At 38.1% G+C, this 20,677-nt stretch overlaps 1 protein-coding gene across 2 annotated transcripts in view; it reads left to right on the top strand.

Moving 5' to 3' along the window:
• Nucleotides 1-5,324: 5,324 nt before the first annotated feature.
• The window catches only part of Smp_075440.1 (hypothetical protein), a gene marked incomplete at its 5' end in the record, with an annotated part of 35,471 nt that continues 20,118 nt past the window's right edge, over nucleotides 5,325-20,677 (top strand). The window contains 10 exons of one of the 2 annotated variants that reach the window (XM_018790956.1): nucleotides 5,325-5,416; nucleotides 5,457-5,516; nucleotides 5,549-5,628; nucleotides 5,664-5,757; nucleotides 12,706-12,775; nucleotides 12,813-12,876; nucleotides 13,614-13,739; nucleotides 14,568-14,712; nucleotides 17,972-18,052; nucleotides 20,025-20,088. In XM_018790956.1, the coding sequence (XP_018645808.1) occupies nucleotides 5,689-5,757; nucleotides 12,706-12,775; nucleotides 12,813-12,876; nucleotides 13,614-13,739; nucleotides 14,568-14,712; nucleotides 17,972-18,052; nucleotides 20,025-20,088 (619 nt within the window). Of the gene's footprint in view, nucleotides 5,417-5,456; nucleotides 5,517-5,548; nucleotides 5,629-5,663; nucleotides 5,758-12,705; nucleotides 12,776-12,812; nucleotides 12,877-13,613; nucleotides 13,740-14,567; nucleotides 14,713-17,971; nucleotides 18,053-20,024; nucleotides 20,089-20,677 lie in introns of those variants that run through there. The other variant, XM_018790957.1, reaches the window with a different exon arrangement.

The raw sequence follows: 20,677 nt of genomic DNA, 5'->3' as shown, positions 1-20,677 counted from the left end.
TTGTTAAATAAATATAACAATGCATAAAAAACATATCGGCACTGCTAGTCATGCAAAAGGACTAGCCCACAGACCCAAAGAAAACAATTAACACTTAAGGTGGAGAGGTGGCTCAGGTGGGATTAAAAACAGCTATAGGTGAACGCTTTATAGATAGATGTAGAAGTAGGTCGGGGAGTAGATTAGGTACCAGATGTCTCAATATATTCTGTATTATCATAAAGTCAGTACACAAATCGCGGGGTGAAAAAAAACTATACCATTTTGGTGCACAAATCATGAAAACGGAAGCGCTGCAGTATCGCCTGATGTCACAGACCAGAGCCCACAAAGTAGTTGTCTCCAGTGAGTTACAGACGAGAAGACCAGGACATAATTCCTGATTGAAACAGGAGTATAACTTGCTATGAAACCACTCACACAGAAGGTAAACCTAACCATGACCCTAAAATTGCATTCAATGTCTCCAATCGGCTTTGCATAAACAATTATGACAAGCAAGATATACTACTAAACCCTAGAAACAGGCCTGTACTTTTGTGAAACTTTACCATGGCTGACGTCTCGGTACCAATAACTGTGAGTGATTTTTCGAAACTTTACAAACTAGTAGTAGATACCAGAAACCGTGAGCTTATTTACAACAACATAAATGGAGCTATATGCACAGACATATCTATGCATTTATTATCTAAGGCACAACTTGATGTGAACCAATTTACAGAATCTCTCATTCCGCTGCAACCAACATATAAGTCTGAAAATCTAAAATACAGTGTGGTAAATTTAATTACAATCAAACAATCATCTAAGGTTATGCTTCCCAGATATTTCGACTCTACGACTCTCGCTGTTATCAAGGATAAATGTAACAAGGTAAAAGACCTAGGCATCACATGCTCTTTCAACAGACTTTTAACATTTCATTGAATAAGTACTACACAATCTTAAATTAATCCACTCATACGTAGACAATTTACTCAGTGCCAGAAAAAATTAGACCGATAGTTTCGTTCACCTGACAAAAGTCTTCTGAAGGCTCAAGAAGTACGACATTGTAATAAATCCTGCCTAATGCGAGTTCGGTTCATGTAATCGATATCTTATGTATTAAACCCATTCCCGATGATGTATGAATCACCGGTGACTGTCCAGGTTTATTTGGAAATTTCAGGCATTCCTTGAGAAGGACTAAATTTTACCCCTATCCTTTACCAAAATATTCTGAAATGACCAAACCTCTGAACAGCTTGTTGAAAAGATTCTCTTTAACGTTATTCATGGTAACTTGAAAGTACTGTGGCTGCAAATAAATCCTCAAAGTCAATAGCTCTGTAAGTGTTCGACATTAAAAGCTGACCACATTAGTTTTAGTGGACTCACCTAGCTGAAGGCGCTCGGTCATGCGTCCCCACCAGATCACGAGTTGGAACGGCGTACTCAACGTACACTGCGATCACTAGCCAGTTTAGATCAGTCACTCCTCGATGTATTGATAACCCATCAAATATATCCTCCAACCTCCTTGCTTCTAACTTTTGATTTTACTGGGTGAGCGCTATTCAATTATAGAAGGTATCATTGGTAAAGTGTTGTCGAACTACAATACCCGTGCTATCTTCAGTACCTTGGTGTATTCACAACACTTATGTATAAATAGCGGGTTAGAAGACCATACCAGTTCAGCAAAATATTATAACACCGTCAGCTCCTTTCATTCAGTGTGATGCCACAATGATTCAGTAAAAAAAATTCAAGTTATGGTGAATCAGAAATTTCGAAAATCTTAAGGAAAACCTTAGAAGTAATATGTTCACTATATCTGTATGACGAAAGTTGAAGCCATTATGGAGTCCGTGATATGTGACTGTATACACGACTATTTATTATCCTTAAACTTCTTTCAATCCCAACAGCACGGTTCCAGAAAAGGCCACTCCCGCATAACCAAACTGCTGACCGCGGTGGGCAGACAGACAGCCATCCTTGACCACATGGGTAAGGTTGACGTCATTTATTTTGACTTATCAAAAGCTCTTGATAGAATCAACCACATATGTCTCATCAATAAGCTCAAACGTCTGGGTGTAAAATCACCTCTGCTTGATTGGCTTGTCTCATATTTCAGGCTATAGAATGTCCTAGCAAGGTCCTCCAGGGTTCAGTGATAGGACCTTCTCTTTTCTTGATTTATATAAACGATCTGCCACAGCAGGTATCGTCTGACTTATTACTTTTTGCTGATGATGTGAAACCGGCACTTCAGGAGGATCTGATTTCAAAATTGATCGGATAACTACGGACTTACCTTTAACACTTCAAAGTGTAAAATAATCCATCTGAGACATGTTGCAGACTAGCGTTACAACTTTGGCAACTCCTCTCTAAAAGTATTCCTAGTTGAAAAAGATTTAGTAGCGCTGGTACCCTACGATTTGAAGTCTCACACTAACTGTGAAAAAAACGCCTTCCGAAAAAATTTTTCACTGGTAACTTTGAAGCGCATTTTTGGTCACTTTGACTGTAGAACTTTCCACATAATCTTGAGCAGTGTCATTCGTCCCCGTTTAGAGTACTGAAACATAATATTTCTTCGCTCACTCCAAAAGGATAAGGACACACTGGAACGTATTCAACGACGGAACACGAAATCAGTTCGTGGAGTCAGATTCAAGCCTTATGAAGAGCGCCTCCGATCACTGAACCTTTACCCATTTGTGTACAGGCGTCTTAGAAGTGGCCTAATAGCTTTCAGAATTCTAAAGACTTCTGGACATCACATCAAACACTTGCCTAGGTTTAGCTCCAACACAAATGTAAGGGTTAACACCCAGAAACTGGAGGCGCAACACAGCAGAATGGATTGTAGACACATCCTGCCCCTTAAAATTAGTCAAATGTTGGAATTCGCTGCCGACTGAGCTGGTCCAAGCAAATTCCCAGGAGTTCTTTGGGAGGACACTTGACCTATTCTTAAGGACTAAGGATAACACTTTCTTACGATTGAACAATTTCTTCTTTCCTCTTTTGTCGTTAATACACCTTGGTTCCTGCCTGAAGGTTTCGGTGATCCTGTGCTACTAAATACGAGATCCCGTCAAGCGAAAGCTTCTTATACTCTGTCCATCTGTATTAGAAGTGATAGAGTTATAAGTCTCAAGGGAGAAGGCATAATGTTATATGTTAGGGATAACTTTTGCACACAATCGATCGTATTGGAGGCGCATGTTAGTGGTAGCATGTTGTACAATTAGGTCTAGAAACGAGTTGGTGACTATAGGAGGAATAATATCGTAGTCCGTGTTATCTTATCCTAACATACATCTGTTCTTGGAGTAAGGCATCATTATTGGAGACTTCGACGCACCACATATCAACTGGATAGAGCTCACAGCTTCAGGTGGAGGTTTTGATAGTGACCTATCATAAACAAACATTCGGTATGCACTTGTATAATGTATTGTAAGATCAACACATATTGACTTAGAACATGACCCATCATTGCTAGAACTTGTCCTCACACACTACTATGAAGATGTCATCGACATTCAGCACCTTTCTCCCACCAGTGAATAATAATCGCGTTGTACCGATAACGGCCTGTCTGTCTGTCGATATGATATTCATAGACTTTAGCAAGGCGTTTGACAAGGTTTCACATTTAGGTCTTATGCAGAAGCTCTGCAGCTTTGAAATAACAGGTGCTGTGCAGGAACGAATAGGAAACTTCTTATGTGACTGCAGACAGAGAGTGGGAGTCAAAGGGATGCTATCCGAATGGAAGCCGGTCAAAAGTGGTGTACCCCAAGGCACCATCTTAGACCCTCTACTTTTCATTCTCTATGTTAATGAATTGCCGCTATTGTTTTAGTCGTTCACATCATTGATTGCAGATGATGTCAAAATCTGGCGAATGATAAGAAGAAAGGCTGATCATTTTCATCTCCAAATTAACTTAGACGGATTAGTTAGATAGGCTTCTGTTTGGGGCTTAGAAGTTAATTGTAGGAAGAGCGTGCTCATGTATATCGGGCACGATAATATTTACCATTACACTACTGTTGGTACATCTCTTCGACGTGTTCAAGAACATAAAGACTTAGGAATAATAATAAGTCATGATTCGAAAACAACTACGCAGTGCAACGCAGCTGCTGCCAGAGGTTATCATGAGTTATGGTCACTTCGCCGGGCATTAATATGCTTTGACGAGATGTTTCGAACTTTATATCCCACCTATTTAAGACCAAAGAACACATTAAGCCGAGAAATAGAGACAGACATGAGAAGAATGAACAAAAACTGGATAGAACTAGAAAAGAAGGCCCAGGACAGAGTGGGGTGGAGAAAGCTGGTCGGCGGTCTATGCTCCATTGAGAGTAACAGGCGTAAGTAAGTAAGTATTTAAGACCACACTTGAATTACTGTATTCAAGTAGCTAGATCACGTTTGATAAAAGATACTAGCTCACTTGAGCGTTCCCAGCGTGTGGGGACGAAATTAGTAGAGGCTCTCTCGAAACTCTCTTACGATGAGCGTTTAAAAAGCTTAAACATTTGCCCCTTGTCGTATCTTAGGACGCGAGGTGACCTTATATTGGTATTTCGTACCTTTAATGATGATTAAAGGTTTGTATGTCTTATCTTTTTGTTCCCTCTAGCACTGGTTATCTGTGAGGTCGTAGCAAAAAGGTTCACAAACCGCGATCTAATAAGCTTTTTTTCTTATCGAATGGTCAGTGACTACAACGCATCACCCGAACACGTGGTATCAACCCCATCAGTGAACATTTTCAAGGAGAAGCTGGAATTTCACTGAAGGGCAATCTGTCAGGAATGACACAGGCCCACTAACCTACTATCCATATTGCTGAAGACAACAGTTTGGACCATTTAAGGTTGTAGGAAACCTGAAAACAGTTGAAATGCAAGGAAAAAATAGTTAAACCACTGTACTTGACGTGAAATTTTACTGAATGTTCGAAGGTGAAAAACTTTCGTGTCATTTTCCAATTACATAGTGATAGAAACTGAGTCCTTTAAGAGGAAACTTGACTTATTCTTAAGGACTAAGGATAACATATTATTATGATTTACCAAATTCTTTTTTTTCCTCTATTATCGTTCATATACCTAGGTTTTTGCCTGGAGGTATTGGTGATCCACTGTTACTAGACACGGAAGCCCGTTAAGCGAAAGCTTCTTCTATTCCGTCCTCAACCATTTGAACCATTTGAGCTTTTGTTAAATTCCATAAATTCTGTAGGTCAAGAAGTCAGCACAAGTTTTAAGTTGTATAAATTTGTCCTAGAGATTTTATACGAATGTTGGATGTTACGAAGGAAGATGTCATCGAACTACTTAGTTTCATGCTGGACGCTGATTTTAACGAACAACTATTGAAGTGTTACCCAAAGGTAACTGGTACATCAATAATTAACGCAATGAAACATTTAGGAAATATATAAAATAAACGATATCTGCAACACACTAACATTTGAGGACTGTCCTGCTGAAGTAAGCTGTCTAAAATTTTGTTCTTCGCTAAGATTTTGGAGAACATGAACGGTTATATGTGTGGACATTACCCACCACTCATTGCTATTCCCCGTACTCGACATTTATCTTCGTAAGAAACAGAATATGTACAATTATTTTAGATAGATCATTGGCCGATTTAGGTCAGCTTATGCTTCAGTCAAAGTTTGCTCGCTGCCGAACAAGATTTGTTGTCCCTTCCTTTTCTTTTAAACATAAGGTTTGTTCAGTTTTATAGTTCATATCGAATACTTTATCCGAAAGTTATTTTCCATCATCAATTAACTCACTAGTATACTATATATATATATATATATATATATAATAGTTCGTATACATGGGGTATCGGTAGTTGGCCATCATGATCGTGGTTTCGCATTTTTCCTATTCAACCTCTAAATCCAAGGTGTTGCGAAGGCCGTGGACTCTCACCATCTCTTTTCTGGTGACCATTACTCTTTATGACTTTAAATGCTCCTCCAGAGATCGCGGATAATTCAGTTGATTTCCTTCAATGTTCTCGCCTCAGTATAACTGCTGTTGTACTGTGAAGGTCCACAACATATAGTGGCGCTTGACCAATACTGGCACACCATCTCACGAGGCACATTCATTTAATCTAATCTTGGACTCAACTACAACACTTTTACCCCTAATAAAACCAAGATAATCAGACTGACATATTATAGAACGTGATCGGCTAGCTTGAATAGTGATCTCTCCGGACTATGATAGACTTAGGTTGGTTTTTATTGCACATTTATCAAGCTAAACATCAGATACCAATATGATGATCAATAACAATATCGTCACTTATCATACCCGCACACATCCATACACACTCCTTCGGAAAGTCGAGGTATGGCAATACGACCCAATCCACAGTTTACGACTGTTGTTTAAATTGGCAATTTCGTTTCCAAACCTATCAAGGTTCGAGAAGACGTGCAATTTAGATCACATCAAAACACCGGAATTGATTAGAAACTGTAAGATCACTTGGATGTTTATCAGAGTTAAGTGAAGAATGTTGGAACTTTGAATGCTAGATGTTATCGTCCTCGTCAAAAAGTACGCGCTCAAGATTAATTATTACTAAGACAATTTTGTTATTTAGCGAACTCATGTGCAGCAGAATGCAATATCTTCGTCGCACATTTGTGTATCGTGACGTTTCGACGTTGCATTCCGATGGCTCTGATGTAACCCTAATCAATAGAGGGTTAACTACTCGCTTGAAAATCAAGGGTATGACTTATTTATCAGTACTTTGAACCCGTCGATGTAGTATTGTTATTGTTCAACATAAGACCTTTAATGGATAAGGTGACAGTTAAAATCTAAACAGCAAATAACATTTCGAAATTGAGTCTGTGAAGGGTGGTGGCAAACGATAGCTTGTTAATACCACATATCTATACAACCTACATAGATTCTCGGATATTAGAGTTATAGTACTGATCACAAGTAGCGTTCATGATGTCTGCAGAGTCAGTGACTAAAGGTTTAGAAGTGGAACATGTACCCCAACGAAGTCTGATCGAGAAATACGAATAGTGGTAATAGATGTTTGATGAGGAGTCTTAGTCTACCTACCAAAGAAGGAGTTGCCCATCTGTAAATGGCTTGAAAGGAATTAATTCAGCGGAACGATTGTATGAAGACGGGCACTTTTTTAAACAGATGAAAAGTTGGAAAAGGTTTGCCCTATGAGAGAGACTTAGCACGTACGTGGTTGAAAAATAGGTTCAAGCTACATCCTAGCCTCTGTACAAAGCATAAGTTATATAAGAGAATTTCTCGTAAGATTACTGGAGAACTGACCGATAGGTGGTATTTACTCCACCACACAGTTTCCCCAGTTCAAAATGTACTCTGTACGTCCCTGATCGCAGTTGGTTCAGATATAAAAGAGATGGTTTTACAGGTCTGTGTATCTCAGTCAGTCAGTCAGTCACAACGTAGAACTTCGTACGTACGTACATCAGTTCGAGTTGCCATACCACATTAGCGCAGAGATGCAGTTGTCGATTAAAATCCCATAGTGGTAGAAGTAGTAGGAGTATAATCAGAAATCCAAAAGATTAGGGTTTGAAGAAATTATTGAAGGAGTATAGTACAGTGAAATAAATTTGGAAAGAGAAAAAGATAAAGACATGAGGAATTCAGAAGATTAGAATTTGGTAGAACACAAAGAGTGGATGCACCTTCGCCATTGGAAGCGATTTTGAGCCATGTCATTCAAGGTCTCTAACCATCGGTTGCTGTCATCTCGCGAATCCCAACCAGGTAGTCTACACCTACCAACATGGCCCAGTCCACTTGTCAGTGACTTCATTGATTTGTGCCACGTTTTGGTCTGGCCACCCCTAGCTTTCTTCCAACCTACTCCTACACCATGAAACATTGCACGTCGGGGCAGTCGGTGGTCGGGCATACGTAACACATGTCCCAGCCATCTCAACTGATGAAGTTCCACTACTTCATCAATCGATTTGCCATCCCTACCTAGTACTCGTTTCCTAACAACTGCATTACTTACCCGGTGGTCCCAGGATATACGAGCAATGCTTCGAAGACACCTATGATCGAATACTAGTAGTCTACGAATATCCTCTACTCTTATTGGCCATGTTTCACTGCCATAAAGTAGGACGGAGCGAACTGCTGCACAGTAAACCCGTCCTTTGGTTGCTAGACGGATATCTCGCCTATGCCATAAATGACGCAAGTTGGCGAAAGCTAGACGAGCCTTCTGTATCCGTGCTGAGATTTCGTCACATACCAGACCACAAGGGCTGATGAGACTGCCAAGATAAGTGAAGTGGTCTACACGCTCAACTACTTCACTCCCTATCATTAGTTCAGGTGTCGCTGCAACCCAATCCTGAAGTAACATTTTGCACTTCGAGGGAAAGAATCGCATTCCGAACATGCCTGCATAGTTGCTTATAGTGGTCAGAAGACTCTGCATGTTGTCAGCGTCTTCACCGAGTAAAACTATGTCGTCGGCGTATTCCAAGTCAACAAGTGAGCCTCCCGGTAAAAGTTCAACTCCTGGAGGTTTAGATGATGAAAGTGCTATCTCTAAAAGTATGTCAATGACAAAGTTAAACAAGAATGGGGAGAGTGGACAGCCCTGACGAACGCCACTTGAGGTAATCAGTTCTGATGACAGTTCGCCATAGGCTCTAACTCGACCAGTTGTGTTCGAGTAGAGAGCCTTTATGAGGTTAATGTACTTCTTTGGTACTCCTTTCAGTGACAAACACTGCCATAGAACCTCACGATCAACTGAGTCAAATGCCGCCTTAAGGTCAAGAAATACTACTATTGTGGGACGTCTGAATGTATGTCTATGTTCTAGGACGACGTAGGGTGAATATCTGGTCTATACAACCACGTCCAGGTCGAAAACCAGCCTGGTTTTCTCTAGTCTGCTCTTCACGAGCTTTGGTTAGGCGACCTAGTATTATTGAAGCTAATATTTTAGACACTATATTAGTCAAACTGATCCCTCTGTGATTGTCACAGGAGGACTTTTGTCCTTTCTTATAGACTGGCACAATCAGTGATTGGGACCAGTCAGATGGAATTACGTCCAGTTCCCAGATTCTACCTAAGACCTCAGTCAATCTCACTGCTAGTACTGGACCACCATCCTTAAAAATCTCAGGGGTCAACCTGTCAGGGCCTGCTGCTCTCCCTCGCTTCAGATTTCCTATAGCTTTTTCAACCTCGCAGAGGGTTGGAGGACTTACATCAATTTGCCATTCAGGACGACTGGGGATCGTGGGTAACTGAAGTGTGGCTGAAGGCCAGTTGAACTGATCCCTAAAGTGTTCTGCCCATCGATCCAATCTCCTGGATTGAGAATGAATAATATGCCCATCTTTATCTGAGATGGTTTCACTGATATTCGGGTTCCTAATACCGGTTTCTTTAACGAGTCTGAATAGCTGCCTACTGTTACCTATTGCCGCTGCCTTTTCCATCTCTCTTGCTTTCGCTACCCACCACTGTTCACGATCATTACGTAGGCTTCTTATAAGCCTGCGCTTAAGTTGACTCCGCTCTTCGTTATGTTCAGAGCCAGGTGGGATGAGTTTATGAGCATCTATCAGTGCGGTAGATGCTGCCGAGATCCATTGTTTCTCCCTAACGTTATGGTTTACCTTACTAGCGGATATCACTGCTGTTTCCACAGCTTTTCGGATGTCATTCCACGCTACTTCGGGGTGGACACAACTTACATGGCTGCCTAACTGTTTTTCTAGTTGTTCCTGAAATATATTCTTAGCTTGCCTATCATTAAGTAGAACCCTTAGAGGCTTCCCTGCAGTGTCTTTCCTACGACCAGTAAGACGCAGACAGATACGTGCTCGCACTAGAGCATGATCTGAATCTAAACATGTGCCCCAGAATGAGCGACAGTCTTCTATCGAGCCCCTCCATCGGTGGCTGATAGCGATGTGATCTAATTGGGTCCAACGTTGGGACGAATTCGGGGGTCGCCATGTCAAAAGATGTTTTTCCTTATGCTTAAAGTTAGTATTTGCAAGAAATAGGCGGTTATCTGAGCATAGCTGCAACAGACGGTCGCCATTATCTGTTCTTTTCGCCATGACACCATAAGATCCACCCAGGTGTCTTTCCCTTTCACTTAGTTTACCTACTTGAGCATTAAAGTCACCTGCTACTATTACTACATCAGAACGCCTAGCTTTTCGGAGAAGGTCAGAAAGTTTCCTGTAAAACTCATCTTTTATATCGTCTGAGCTGCAGTCAGTGGGAGAGTAGGCAGAGATGACGAAGAGACAACGACGAGTTTCCCTATCTTTCCGGGTCCTTACTGAACCGTTTAGTCGGACAGCGCATAGACGACTGTCTACTGGGATCCAGTCTAAAAGAGCTAGTTCTGCCCTAGGACTTAATGCTATACCTACTCCAGTGAGGCCACGGGAAGCAGCATCAGGGCTTCCAGATACACGAAGCGTGTATCGAGATGAATCTTTATTTTGATTAGGTGCGGTCAAATGAATGACACTACTCGGATCTTGTATGCGCGTTTCGGAGACGCAGCATACATCGATGGTGTAAGATTCTAGAGTCATAGCTAAGGAAGCCTGTTGTCCTATTTGGCACAATGTTCGGACATTAAAAGTTCCTACATGTAGTTTAGAGCGTGGTTTCAGGAGGCCAGGAATAACGTTCTGTGTACTCGAATCGTTTGCCCTAGCGGTGCGAGGTGATAAAAGGACGTGGGAAGGGTTAGTCGTGGAGATAACAGAGTTATTAGGAGGTGTAGAAAGGATTTGAAAGTGACCAACTTGGTCTCGTGTGCAGTTACGGGTATGAGGGCTAGTATCACTTCCCGGCTGCCCACACCGTGGAAGGGTATTTCTCGAGGGACCTGAAAAAGAAGTTGGATTAGTGTTGGTCTTAACGACCTGGGGGCGTGACCGCAGTGCCCAAGGGACAACTGCTTGAGGCCGGTCACGCACGGCCTTTTTGTGGGGGATTTTTGACGTGTTAGCTCCGTTCTTCAAAAGTCCTTACCGCCGGAGACGGAAATCCGTGGGATAAGGCGAGGTGTGCATTTTTAGGGTCGACCTTTTCTAACCCTACCCCTCCTTGTGGGAAGGCAGCATCGCTGTTATGCTGGTTGTCTGAAGGAAACACCTTACTGCTTTCACACCTCTGTACAGTCGGCAGTACGACTTCGCCTTCGGACCTTGGGATTGCTGCTTTTAGTCTCACCGCTCTTCAACCGACCTGTCTGGCATGGTAGGACCTTGAGGAACGATTGTTCCAGCCAGCATAGCTCGATTGGATCATCACGATAGGCAAGCCCGACCACCACGTCAAGGTAGCAGCAACGGTCGGTCTGTGTATCTTGTAAAGATAGATTAGTTGCAGTTTTCTTCTTGGGACCATTCAATGGAGGGTGTCCAAATATAGTATGACTCCTTCCATTTGGTGCTACCTTGTCACCCGTTGTGTGCTAACTTTGCTTTGCGTCAGGTGATAACCGTGTTCATCTTAGATGAATCTGAGACAAGGCTCCACTTGACAAGTGCTTCTATGTTGCTGAGTGATGTGTGTCACTAAGTAAATTTGCTGCCGAACAGCGATTTGTAATAGCGAACTGATGTACTTTCAAAAGCAAGTTTCAAGCTAACTAAATTTATATCCGATAGTAATTAGGTGTTGGAGAAGACAGAATCATAGGAGCAAACATAGACAATGAGAAGTCGATCTATGGATTTACTACCTGTTGAATGAACATTAGAGTTTCAATTCAATTTGATTTTCGATACGTTGGGATTCGTATTGTATGAAATGAATAAACTAGGGGCTTTTACGGAAATGTATTCTCTTTCCTCATTCGGTTCAGGATTAGTCGCACCCTTGGTTCTTTGTACTGAATCGATATTTAAAGAGACATGTTGGGGTAAATTGGGATGAAATAACTCAGTTGATAGTATCCTAGCCAGTTGCTCGGTAGAGTGGACATATTATTTGAGTTCTAGAGTCCTATTAGCGGTTCTTAGTTATATAAAAGAGATCGGAAATCAGCGGTTAACTGATTTACACGTGTCGTTCGATACCACCACATTTGTACTTTAACTCACTACCTTTACTTAATTAATTTCTTACTGTTAACATGAAGTGTAGCTAAGTGAACTAATTGGTATGTACCGAAGTATACATTATTAACGACTGATTTTTAACTTATTTAAACAGTTAATCGTGATTACAAATCTTGTCTGAAGGAAATAAAAATAAGAAAACTGGTCAAACAAGTGAATTTGTTTAAGAATTATGTATACGCTTGTGTGAATTTCAGAATGAACACTAATCCAGAAATGTTATGTACTAGGCTCTAAAAAAGTATACACACGCGTTCGCCGAAGATTCTTGTTTTTTCTCTACATCCTCTTAGCTTGTTTTCTGGCCTACCATGGTGACTAGTGTTTTGTAATACGACAGAAGTAACCCTTATTTAAATAAAGCATTTAAAGTGGTTAACTAAATATTTAAACCATCGGTTTCGCCACGTTTACTGATTTTCACAGTTAATGGTTAAAATAGATTACTGTAACTAAGGCAGATTACAGTTTATTTCATTTGTGTCACGAAATTTTTGTGTGTTCTTTCATTCCAGAATATATGCCGGTGTAGTACTTTAAGCGGCCCATTAGAGTTTTATGGTCGTCAAGTTGCTACAGCTGCAGGTTTGTTAACTTTCATATTCATGTGACGACTACACAGGTTTTACTTTTGATGGACATGTCAGTAACTCTTCAGGAGGAGAGCTTCCAGATACAAGTTTTGAGTAAGTTTTATTTGTCTAAACAATTTTTGAGTATTTTTACTGAGAATATATATCCATTCGAGTTCTAGTTAATCAGTCTTCAATTTTAAATGTTGACAGTTCTTAGCTCAGTGCCTATCATTTTCCTTTAAAACAGTGAATTAGTGTGCTGAAGAAACCAATTTTTTCTACTATATATCAGGGTCTAACCTCTTTTTATCTACTCTGGTTCAGCTAGGTAGTATCACTGAGCTCCACACGACGTGCAGCTGTTTGTTTTCAGCACAAAATGTGAATTTCCTTTCTAATTTGCTAGAACATCCCCATAGTTTCCAGTATATTTAACGATTAACTAAGAATCCCACATGGTAAAAATCAGTCAGTGCTTACATTACGATATATTTGAACCAGACAGATCAGAAAATATATATCAAACAAACTTTAAATAGGTTAAACTTATGGCTAATTCGTTTGATCATTTGATTTTCAACTTATGGGTCACATTTTGGAACTCTACTCCATTTTATGAATTCTAGATAACCAGATAGCTCGCACATAATAATTGTGACCTATAGTCTACTCTACTAACATCTAGATAGTTATTGACTTGCTTCATTTCTCCGTCAATATTCTACTCATTGAATTTTTTTATCTTTGACTGGTCTAGTTGTTGATGAATCTAATTTAAATTGTTGATTCTTTCTATAACATTTGAATAACATATGTTCTATTTACAAAATGCTTTCACACTTCTTAAGGACAGAAAACGGACGTCAGAGTTTGGAAAAATTACGTGATGATGATTGTGAATTAATTCGTCGTTTAAATGTCACCTATATTTGTGATTTTATGTTGGAGTACAGAAAGATAAAATGTTGGGTTCCGTAAGTTATTTTATAATTTTCATCTTGTGTTTCTTTATTAACAACAAAAGCGCTATCTTTACAACCTTCGGATAACACATTATGTAGGACTGCTCCCCTTATCGGTGCACAATATTTCTTTATATATTTATTTCTTAAATGGCTATCTTTTAGTTTTAGGCATCTTACTTTTACCGACTTCAGATATTTTTCACTAATCAGTAGTTAAAGCACTTGAATTCAGACGAATAGATAACAGATTCAAATGTGACTCCATCTATTTCCGTTTTGGCAGCCGGGTGGTATTACTAGTCGAGTAAATAAGACTAAGATTTGTAAATGGGCTACAGATTCCGTTGTCTCTTTGGTATAATATTTATAATCCTATGCATCTTGTTTGTACTCTATCTTGCCTAATTTTAGGTCAAACTGGATCAAGTTATATTATCATAGCATTACGTTGGAGTAAATATATCAATATTGTTTTTTTTAAATTGTTTTATTTACTTAAGTGTCTTACAGAAATTCGTAAGTTTTAGACATGGTTTTCTGTAAGAACTGATGTTAGTCAGTTAGTCGGCTAAAGTCACTAAAAACTTGGTTTCATAAAGATAGTTTTGTGTTTTATCTTGGCTTGTAAGTAATCTGCTTTTAACATCTCTGGAAAACTTTCCAAATGCTTCGAATGAACTTATGTATTAATAGATTCATTAAATGACTATAAGTAGGACTGTAGAACCACGCTAAATGTCGTAAAGAAAATCTCCCTTTATTGTTATGTCATTTCTTGAAGATTGTTTGTCAGTTATATATATATATATGCTAGTCTTATTTCTTTTGATCGTATAGAATTAGTTCATCAGAAAAGGTGGACCAACAAGGACGCTATAATGATTTCGTAGTCATACCTCTCCCTTATCCTGGCAGCGAATTTTTCCGTATATGGCGTGATTCTGGTTATGCTATGCATCATGTATACTTTGACTGGAATCGGGTAATTATCATATTTTGACGTTTAAAACATGTATTTTTCCACACAAATATTACCATTTTTTAAGTTTTTTTGGATTTGGTGATGGGGAATTAAGTTATGCTAATTAGCAAGTAGTTTTCCTTTTCTATATAAAAGTATCTTCTGATCAAGAAGCTTAAATCATCTGAATAACTATCTCACAGTGGGAGCTTCTGGTCTATTGTTTCGTCCTTTAAAAATCAACCAATTTCGGAAACTTTGATACAACTTCCTGTAAATAAAGTTGTTTTTACTACAATTGACGTTTCCTATCAGTAATGTACTTTGAAATACAGTATTTATGATCTTATTTGGAACATAAAATGTTTAATTTAGTTCAAGGTCTACATCATTTAAATAAGTTCCAAGATAAAATCGAAGACAACCCAAAAAGACAGAGAAAATTGACAGAAAATACATTACCATAGATTTTAAGTTTTAGCTGACCATATTTCAAGCTATTTAGTTACATAATTTATCAAACCTCTTTGAATAGATTTCTATTCACACTCAATTATTAATCTAATACAGATATACTTCACTGCATGATTCCTCGTAAGCGAATCTCATCACCAGACAATTATACTGCATATGAAAATCACCGAAAGAAATATCCATTTGATTACTTCCATTTCACTTTGATCGCTTAACACAACTCAACAATTTTTAAAAAACTTTGGGTCAATACTGCATTATCCTTAATCAAATCAAATCCTTAGTTCATGTTACTATTATTTGCTGTAAATGTGATTTGTTTTCTGGTCAAAAAATGTTTTCTTTCATATATCTTGTCTCCCTTCACTTACAGATTATTCGTAGTTGTCAATGGGATATGTATTTGCGTAGTACATACACATTGTAAATACTTGTTTTTTATCAGGATGTTAAAATAAAAGGCGGTTTTAGTATCATAAGGAAACTTTTATTTTACTTTGTCTGCATAAAGATTTGAATGTTCAATCATAACAGTCTAAACGGCACACGAATTTTTAATGCTCGCCACATTTTGTACATAAATATGAGTTATCAGTAACAAGTGTTACCGAAGTCTGTGCTTTATATTTAGTAAAATCATCGATTAACAAACGAAGATTTTTCAAGATTTTAATATCTTTGTATATTTCAAACAAATAGATACTAAATCACTTTTTAGATAGTTTATTCACTCTATTCAAAGCAATATTCTACTACGTCTAGTGGGACTATGATCATTCATACAAATACTACAAAAATGTAGATAACCACAATAAACTAGTCAGTTATATATATATATATATCATCACGTGACAAAACCACCAATCAGAACATCGATTTATACAACCTTAGCCCTGTGCCAAACCAGCGATGCGTTAACCAGCACGAGCAGCCTAGAGTCAACTCTGAAGCTTAATTGGCTCTTCTAGCCTAGCCCTGTACGTTTGAGTCCAGAATACAATCTCAGCTTCCACTATTTTAAGCATGTAGTTCATGCGTACGCAGTTTATATACAAGCAAATCAGACCACATCATACCACAAAATAGAAAATAACAATTATAAACGATCAAGCCAAAAGTAGCTGTGAATGTGAGAGATTGTAACTAATAGATTGAGAATAACTTGGGGTTAGTAAATGGTATAATAGTAGCCAATAGGTCAAATGAAAACTCATGATAAAAGGAATATGAATATACACATAATAGAGTTACTAGTTATCCAATAGGGATATATATACATAATAATAGTCCATAAGCAATTTCTAGTAGTTACTTACTCGCTCCTATTACTCCTCGTGAAGGAACATAAGCCTCCCACCAGCATTCTCCATCCAAATCAGTCCTGAACATTCCTTTCCAGTTGTTTCCACTTGCTACTCATGCTTTTCATGTATCCTTCCAATTCTCAACGCAGTGTGTTCCTCGACCTTCCTTTTACTCGTTTTCTTTCAGAATTCCAAGTTAGCGCTTGCTTCGTGATGCAGTTCGATGATTTCCGTAATGTATGTCCTATCTACTTCCAACGTCTTTTCCTAATTTCCTCTTTAAATGGAAGCCGGTTTTTCCTCTCCCACAGAAGGCTTTCGGTGATGGTTTCCAGTCGACGGACATTGATTATCTTGAGCGGACAACTGCTTAAGAATACCTGTACCTTTTTGATGATGGCTGTGGTAGTTATGGGAATTTCAGCTCCGTACAGTAGAACTGCCTTAGCGTTCGTACTGAAGATTCTGGCTTTGATTTCGGTTGACGGTTTTTAGTTCCATATGTTCTCCAATCGTAGGAATACTGACCCTGCTTTGTCAATCCCCTCCTTTACGTCTGCATCGGCCCCTCCTTGTCCATCGAGAATGATGTCCAGGCATGTGAAAGTTTCCACCTCTTCCAGAGTTTCTCCATCAAGTGAGATTGGGTTGGTGTTCTACGTGTTGAATTTGAGGATCTTGTATTTAGGATAACAACTATGAAACTATTACGTTGAAAGTGAACATTTCTTTTCATAAACGAAGTGAATACAGATCAAATGTTAATAGTATCAACTAACCGAACTTTATAATGTCTGTAGTGTAATGTGACCATTTTTAGTTCCTGGTCTAAGAACACTACGTGGTCACTAAACTGTACAACTTAACATCTTAGTTTACTGTATTTGTTTTTAAATGGGTCGAGGTAGTGGACAAGAGTAATGATCAACCTAGTTTTTCATGGTTTTGTTTGGCGTGAGCTATCATTCGAAAACTTATTTGGATACTTAATCGAGAACTGCACGACATATAATCCCTATTTCAATCTGTCAAAAAGAATGTCTCTGACTACATTCTTAACAAACTTGTAGTTAGTTGCTTTTGTAAGAAATATTATTTCAGACATTTCTATATACTGTTTACAGTTATTTAAGCGGAACTGTAATTTATGGACGAACCAGTCAGATTTAAGACGGAAACACTCGAATTTCGACGCAAAACTCATCCATCCGTTTGGCCAAATAGCATTTGAGCATCATGGTTGATGTGAACTCTAACTGTAGTCCCTGACCCTAACTTCTGATCCTGATCATCCACACTAATATATAACGTTATTTTGACACCAGGAAGTGGTCAAAGCTTCTCAAGGTCAATTCACGATCGCTCAAAGGTAATCTATAGATTACATTCTCGCCATTATTTATTTTCAGTTTTATTAATTGTACTCTGTTTCAGCGTTGTGATTTTCAAATTACTATTTTTACCTATGGATTTGTGTTTTTGTTAACCGTTTTGCGTTGTAGTCAGGAGTTGAAGTGTCTGTCAATCCAAGCCTTATACCAAAAACTCTGTTATCTAGCTCAGTAGAATGGAGCTTGTACAAGGTTGGTTTAATATTTAAGAAAACTGCATGTTACTTTTATTTAGCCCATTCATATAATGTTTTATTTCTAAACTATGTATTTTATTTTGACCAAAAGTAAGTGGATTTATGGACAATATATTAAACTGGTGGATGTAGGATCGTTGAATGTTGACTGCTTTTGATAACCAGATTTATTATGCCTAACCTTTAAATGACCAAAGATCAGAAAGCCACTTAACTGGTCGGTACAGTCTCTTTTTCAGCGAACGAAAATCATGCTCATTTTCAAAGCTTAAGGTAAAGTAAACATTACTTAGTTAATTTAGTAAGGGGACCTAGTCTGTAACTGGTTGTTTCACATCCTAATTACCAATTTAATTTCTTATCGATGTATAACATTCCTTCTCATAGCAGAACAACAGCATAGTGGTCTGTCACGAATGTTATATTATTTCAACTTGGCCCCATTTATAGTCAATTGTCAGTGGATCAATTAGAATAAAACCATTGAATTTCAAACAATTTTACCGGCAGAAATGTGGGATTTAAAGAACATCATAAGATAACATTTGAGAACATTAGGTCAATATTTATAATAGTCCAATCTTCGGCATATAAATGAAGGTAGAAAACGAATGTACAAACGAAACACTGAAATTTATTAATTTCAGATTATCTGCGAACTCAGTCAAGAAACATTTATCCCTAACCAATAATAAATGTCTTTGCCTTTTCATGTCACATTTTTGACCAGCTATTGTTAACATTCCTCAATTTATAATTATAAAACCAATAAGTTATGTTGTGGGAAACGGGAGATTTAGTAAACATGATGAATAACTTAGTCGTTTTGAACCTACAGTTTCATCAAACGAGTTTTATGTCGTATAAACCATTTGGTATTAAGTTCAAAGCTTTCCAGATACTTTGGTTGGAAGTACTTAAAATGCTCAAAACTGGATGCATATGCCTATGGTTAATTGCTGAATTAATGTGATCTGTGAATAAGAATTAAATAAGAGATCTAAACATTGGTGAATAATCTTTATAATATATAAAGTTTAAAAACTGTAAATCGCTCCATGATACTCTGCCGTGGTTAGATTACTTGGATTCATAAGTAACGCAGGATAAAAGACGTCAAAATTATTGATTGTCTACATAATGATGTTGTTTTCCACTGGACTACTTATTGTGACGACTAGTAGTCGGTTCTCATCTCGGGGATTTTTATCCCATTCATGATCATTCACTGCACGGGTGAACCTTTTGTCAAAAGTGATACAATCCATTAAGCTTTTATAACTTTCTGTATGAACAACTGGATTTTCCCATCGGTCTTTCCTATCCATAGTGAATATGGCTACAAATTCACTCTACATTCACTACTTCGTAGCCTTCATTTTTTGTACTCTTAATACCTCTATTTTCGGACTAAGAACTGGTAGAATTCCCAGTTGCGTTCCATTTTTCGTGAAGCAGATTCTGAAGATGTCGTCCAAAACGTTCAAGAATGCTTCTCAGTAAAGTCATTTAGCTCAGAACGTAACACTATTAAAATATTTTCCAACGTCTTACCAAATAAGTTTGTTCACGAGAAGATTAACTCTCTCTTAAATGTAGTTTTATCTACACAATATCTCTTCCTAATTCTGTTTACAAGCACTGTGGAAGAAAATGTCGTATATTAATTGTTAACAATAGACAACTTCGATTTTCTCTCGATGTGCTTTAGTTTACTAGAAATCGGGAGAAAACGATACATCTTCGTTCATGGCTTTTGTGTGAAAAGATTTATTGTAGTAATTTCTTTTAATCCACGTATTTATGAATGTCAGAAATCTTAGCGTTCCTTTTTGATTTCATTAGATATGTTTATTCTCAATCCAATTATGAGTAAATGTTGATGAATTTTATCAGTTTAAAATGTATATTATTGCCAACTTTAAACTGACTAGTTAAATATATTGTTTTCTAATAATATATTTCAGTCCTGGGATATTTATACAATCACTGTGAACTACATGAAGTTGCTTCTTGGCTTACTCTACGAAGGTAATCATCAACTTCATAAACGTTTATCAATTTTTGTTGCTTTAAACATAAAAAACAAATTTAATTACAACGTACAACAATTAAAGATGTTAATTATAGAAAGGGTTTTGTGGAGATATTACTATTTATCATAGTTGAAAATGTTTGTTTTAGATTATTTGCGAGAGTGTGGGCGTTAATATAAAACAAGAATCATCTCAATCCGACCAGCCGTTCTATGAAAATCGTTGTATCTCCGAAACCACTGGACGGATTTTTATGATGTTTGTTTTAGATTATTTGCGAGAGTGTGGGCGTTAATATAAAACAAGAATTATCTCAATCCGACCAGCCGTTCTATGAAAATCGTTGTATCTCCGAAACCACTGGACGGATTTTTATGATGTTTGTTTTAGATTATTTGCGAGAGTGTGGGCGTTAATATAAAACAAGAATCATCTCAATCCGACCAGCCGTTCTATGAAAATCGTTGTATCTCCGAAACCACTGGACGGATTTTTATGATGTTTGTTTTAGATTATTTGCGAGAGTGTGGGCGTTAATATAAAACAAGAATCATCTCAATCCGACCAGCCGTTCTATGAAAATC

Source organism: Schistosoma mansoni (assembly GCF_000237925.1).
Source record: "Schistosoma mansoni, WGS project CABG00000000 data, chromosome W unplaced supercontig 0185, strain Puerto Rico, whole genome shotgun sequence".
Lineage (NCBI taxonomy): Eukaryota > Metazoa > Platyhelminthes > Trematoda > Strigeidida > Schistosomatidae > Schistosoma > Schistosoma mansoni.
Note: the sequence above shows the minus strand (reverse complement) of the source record. Positions and strands in the feature narration are given on the sequence as shown.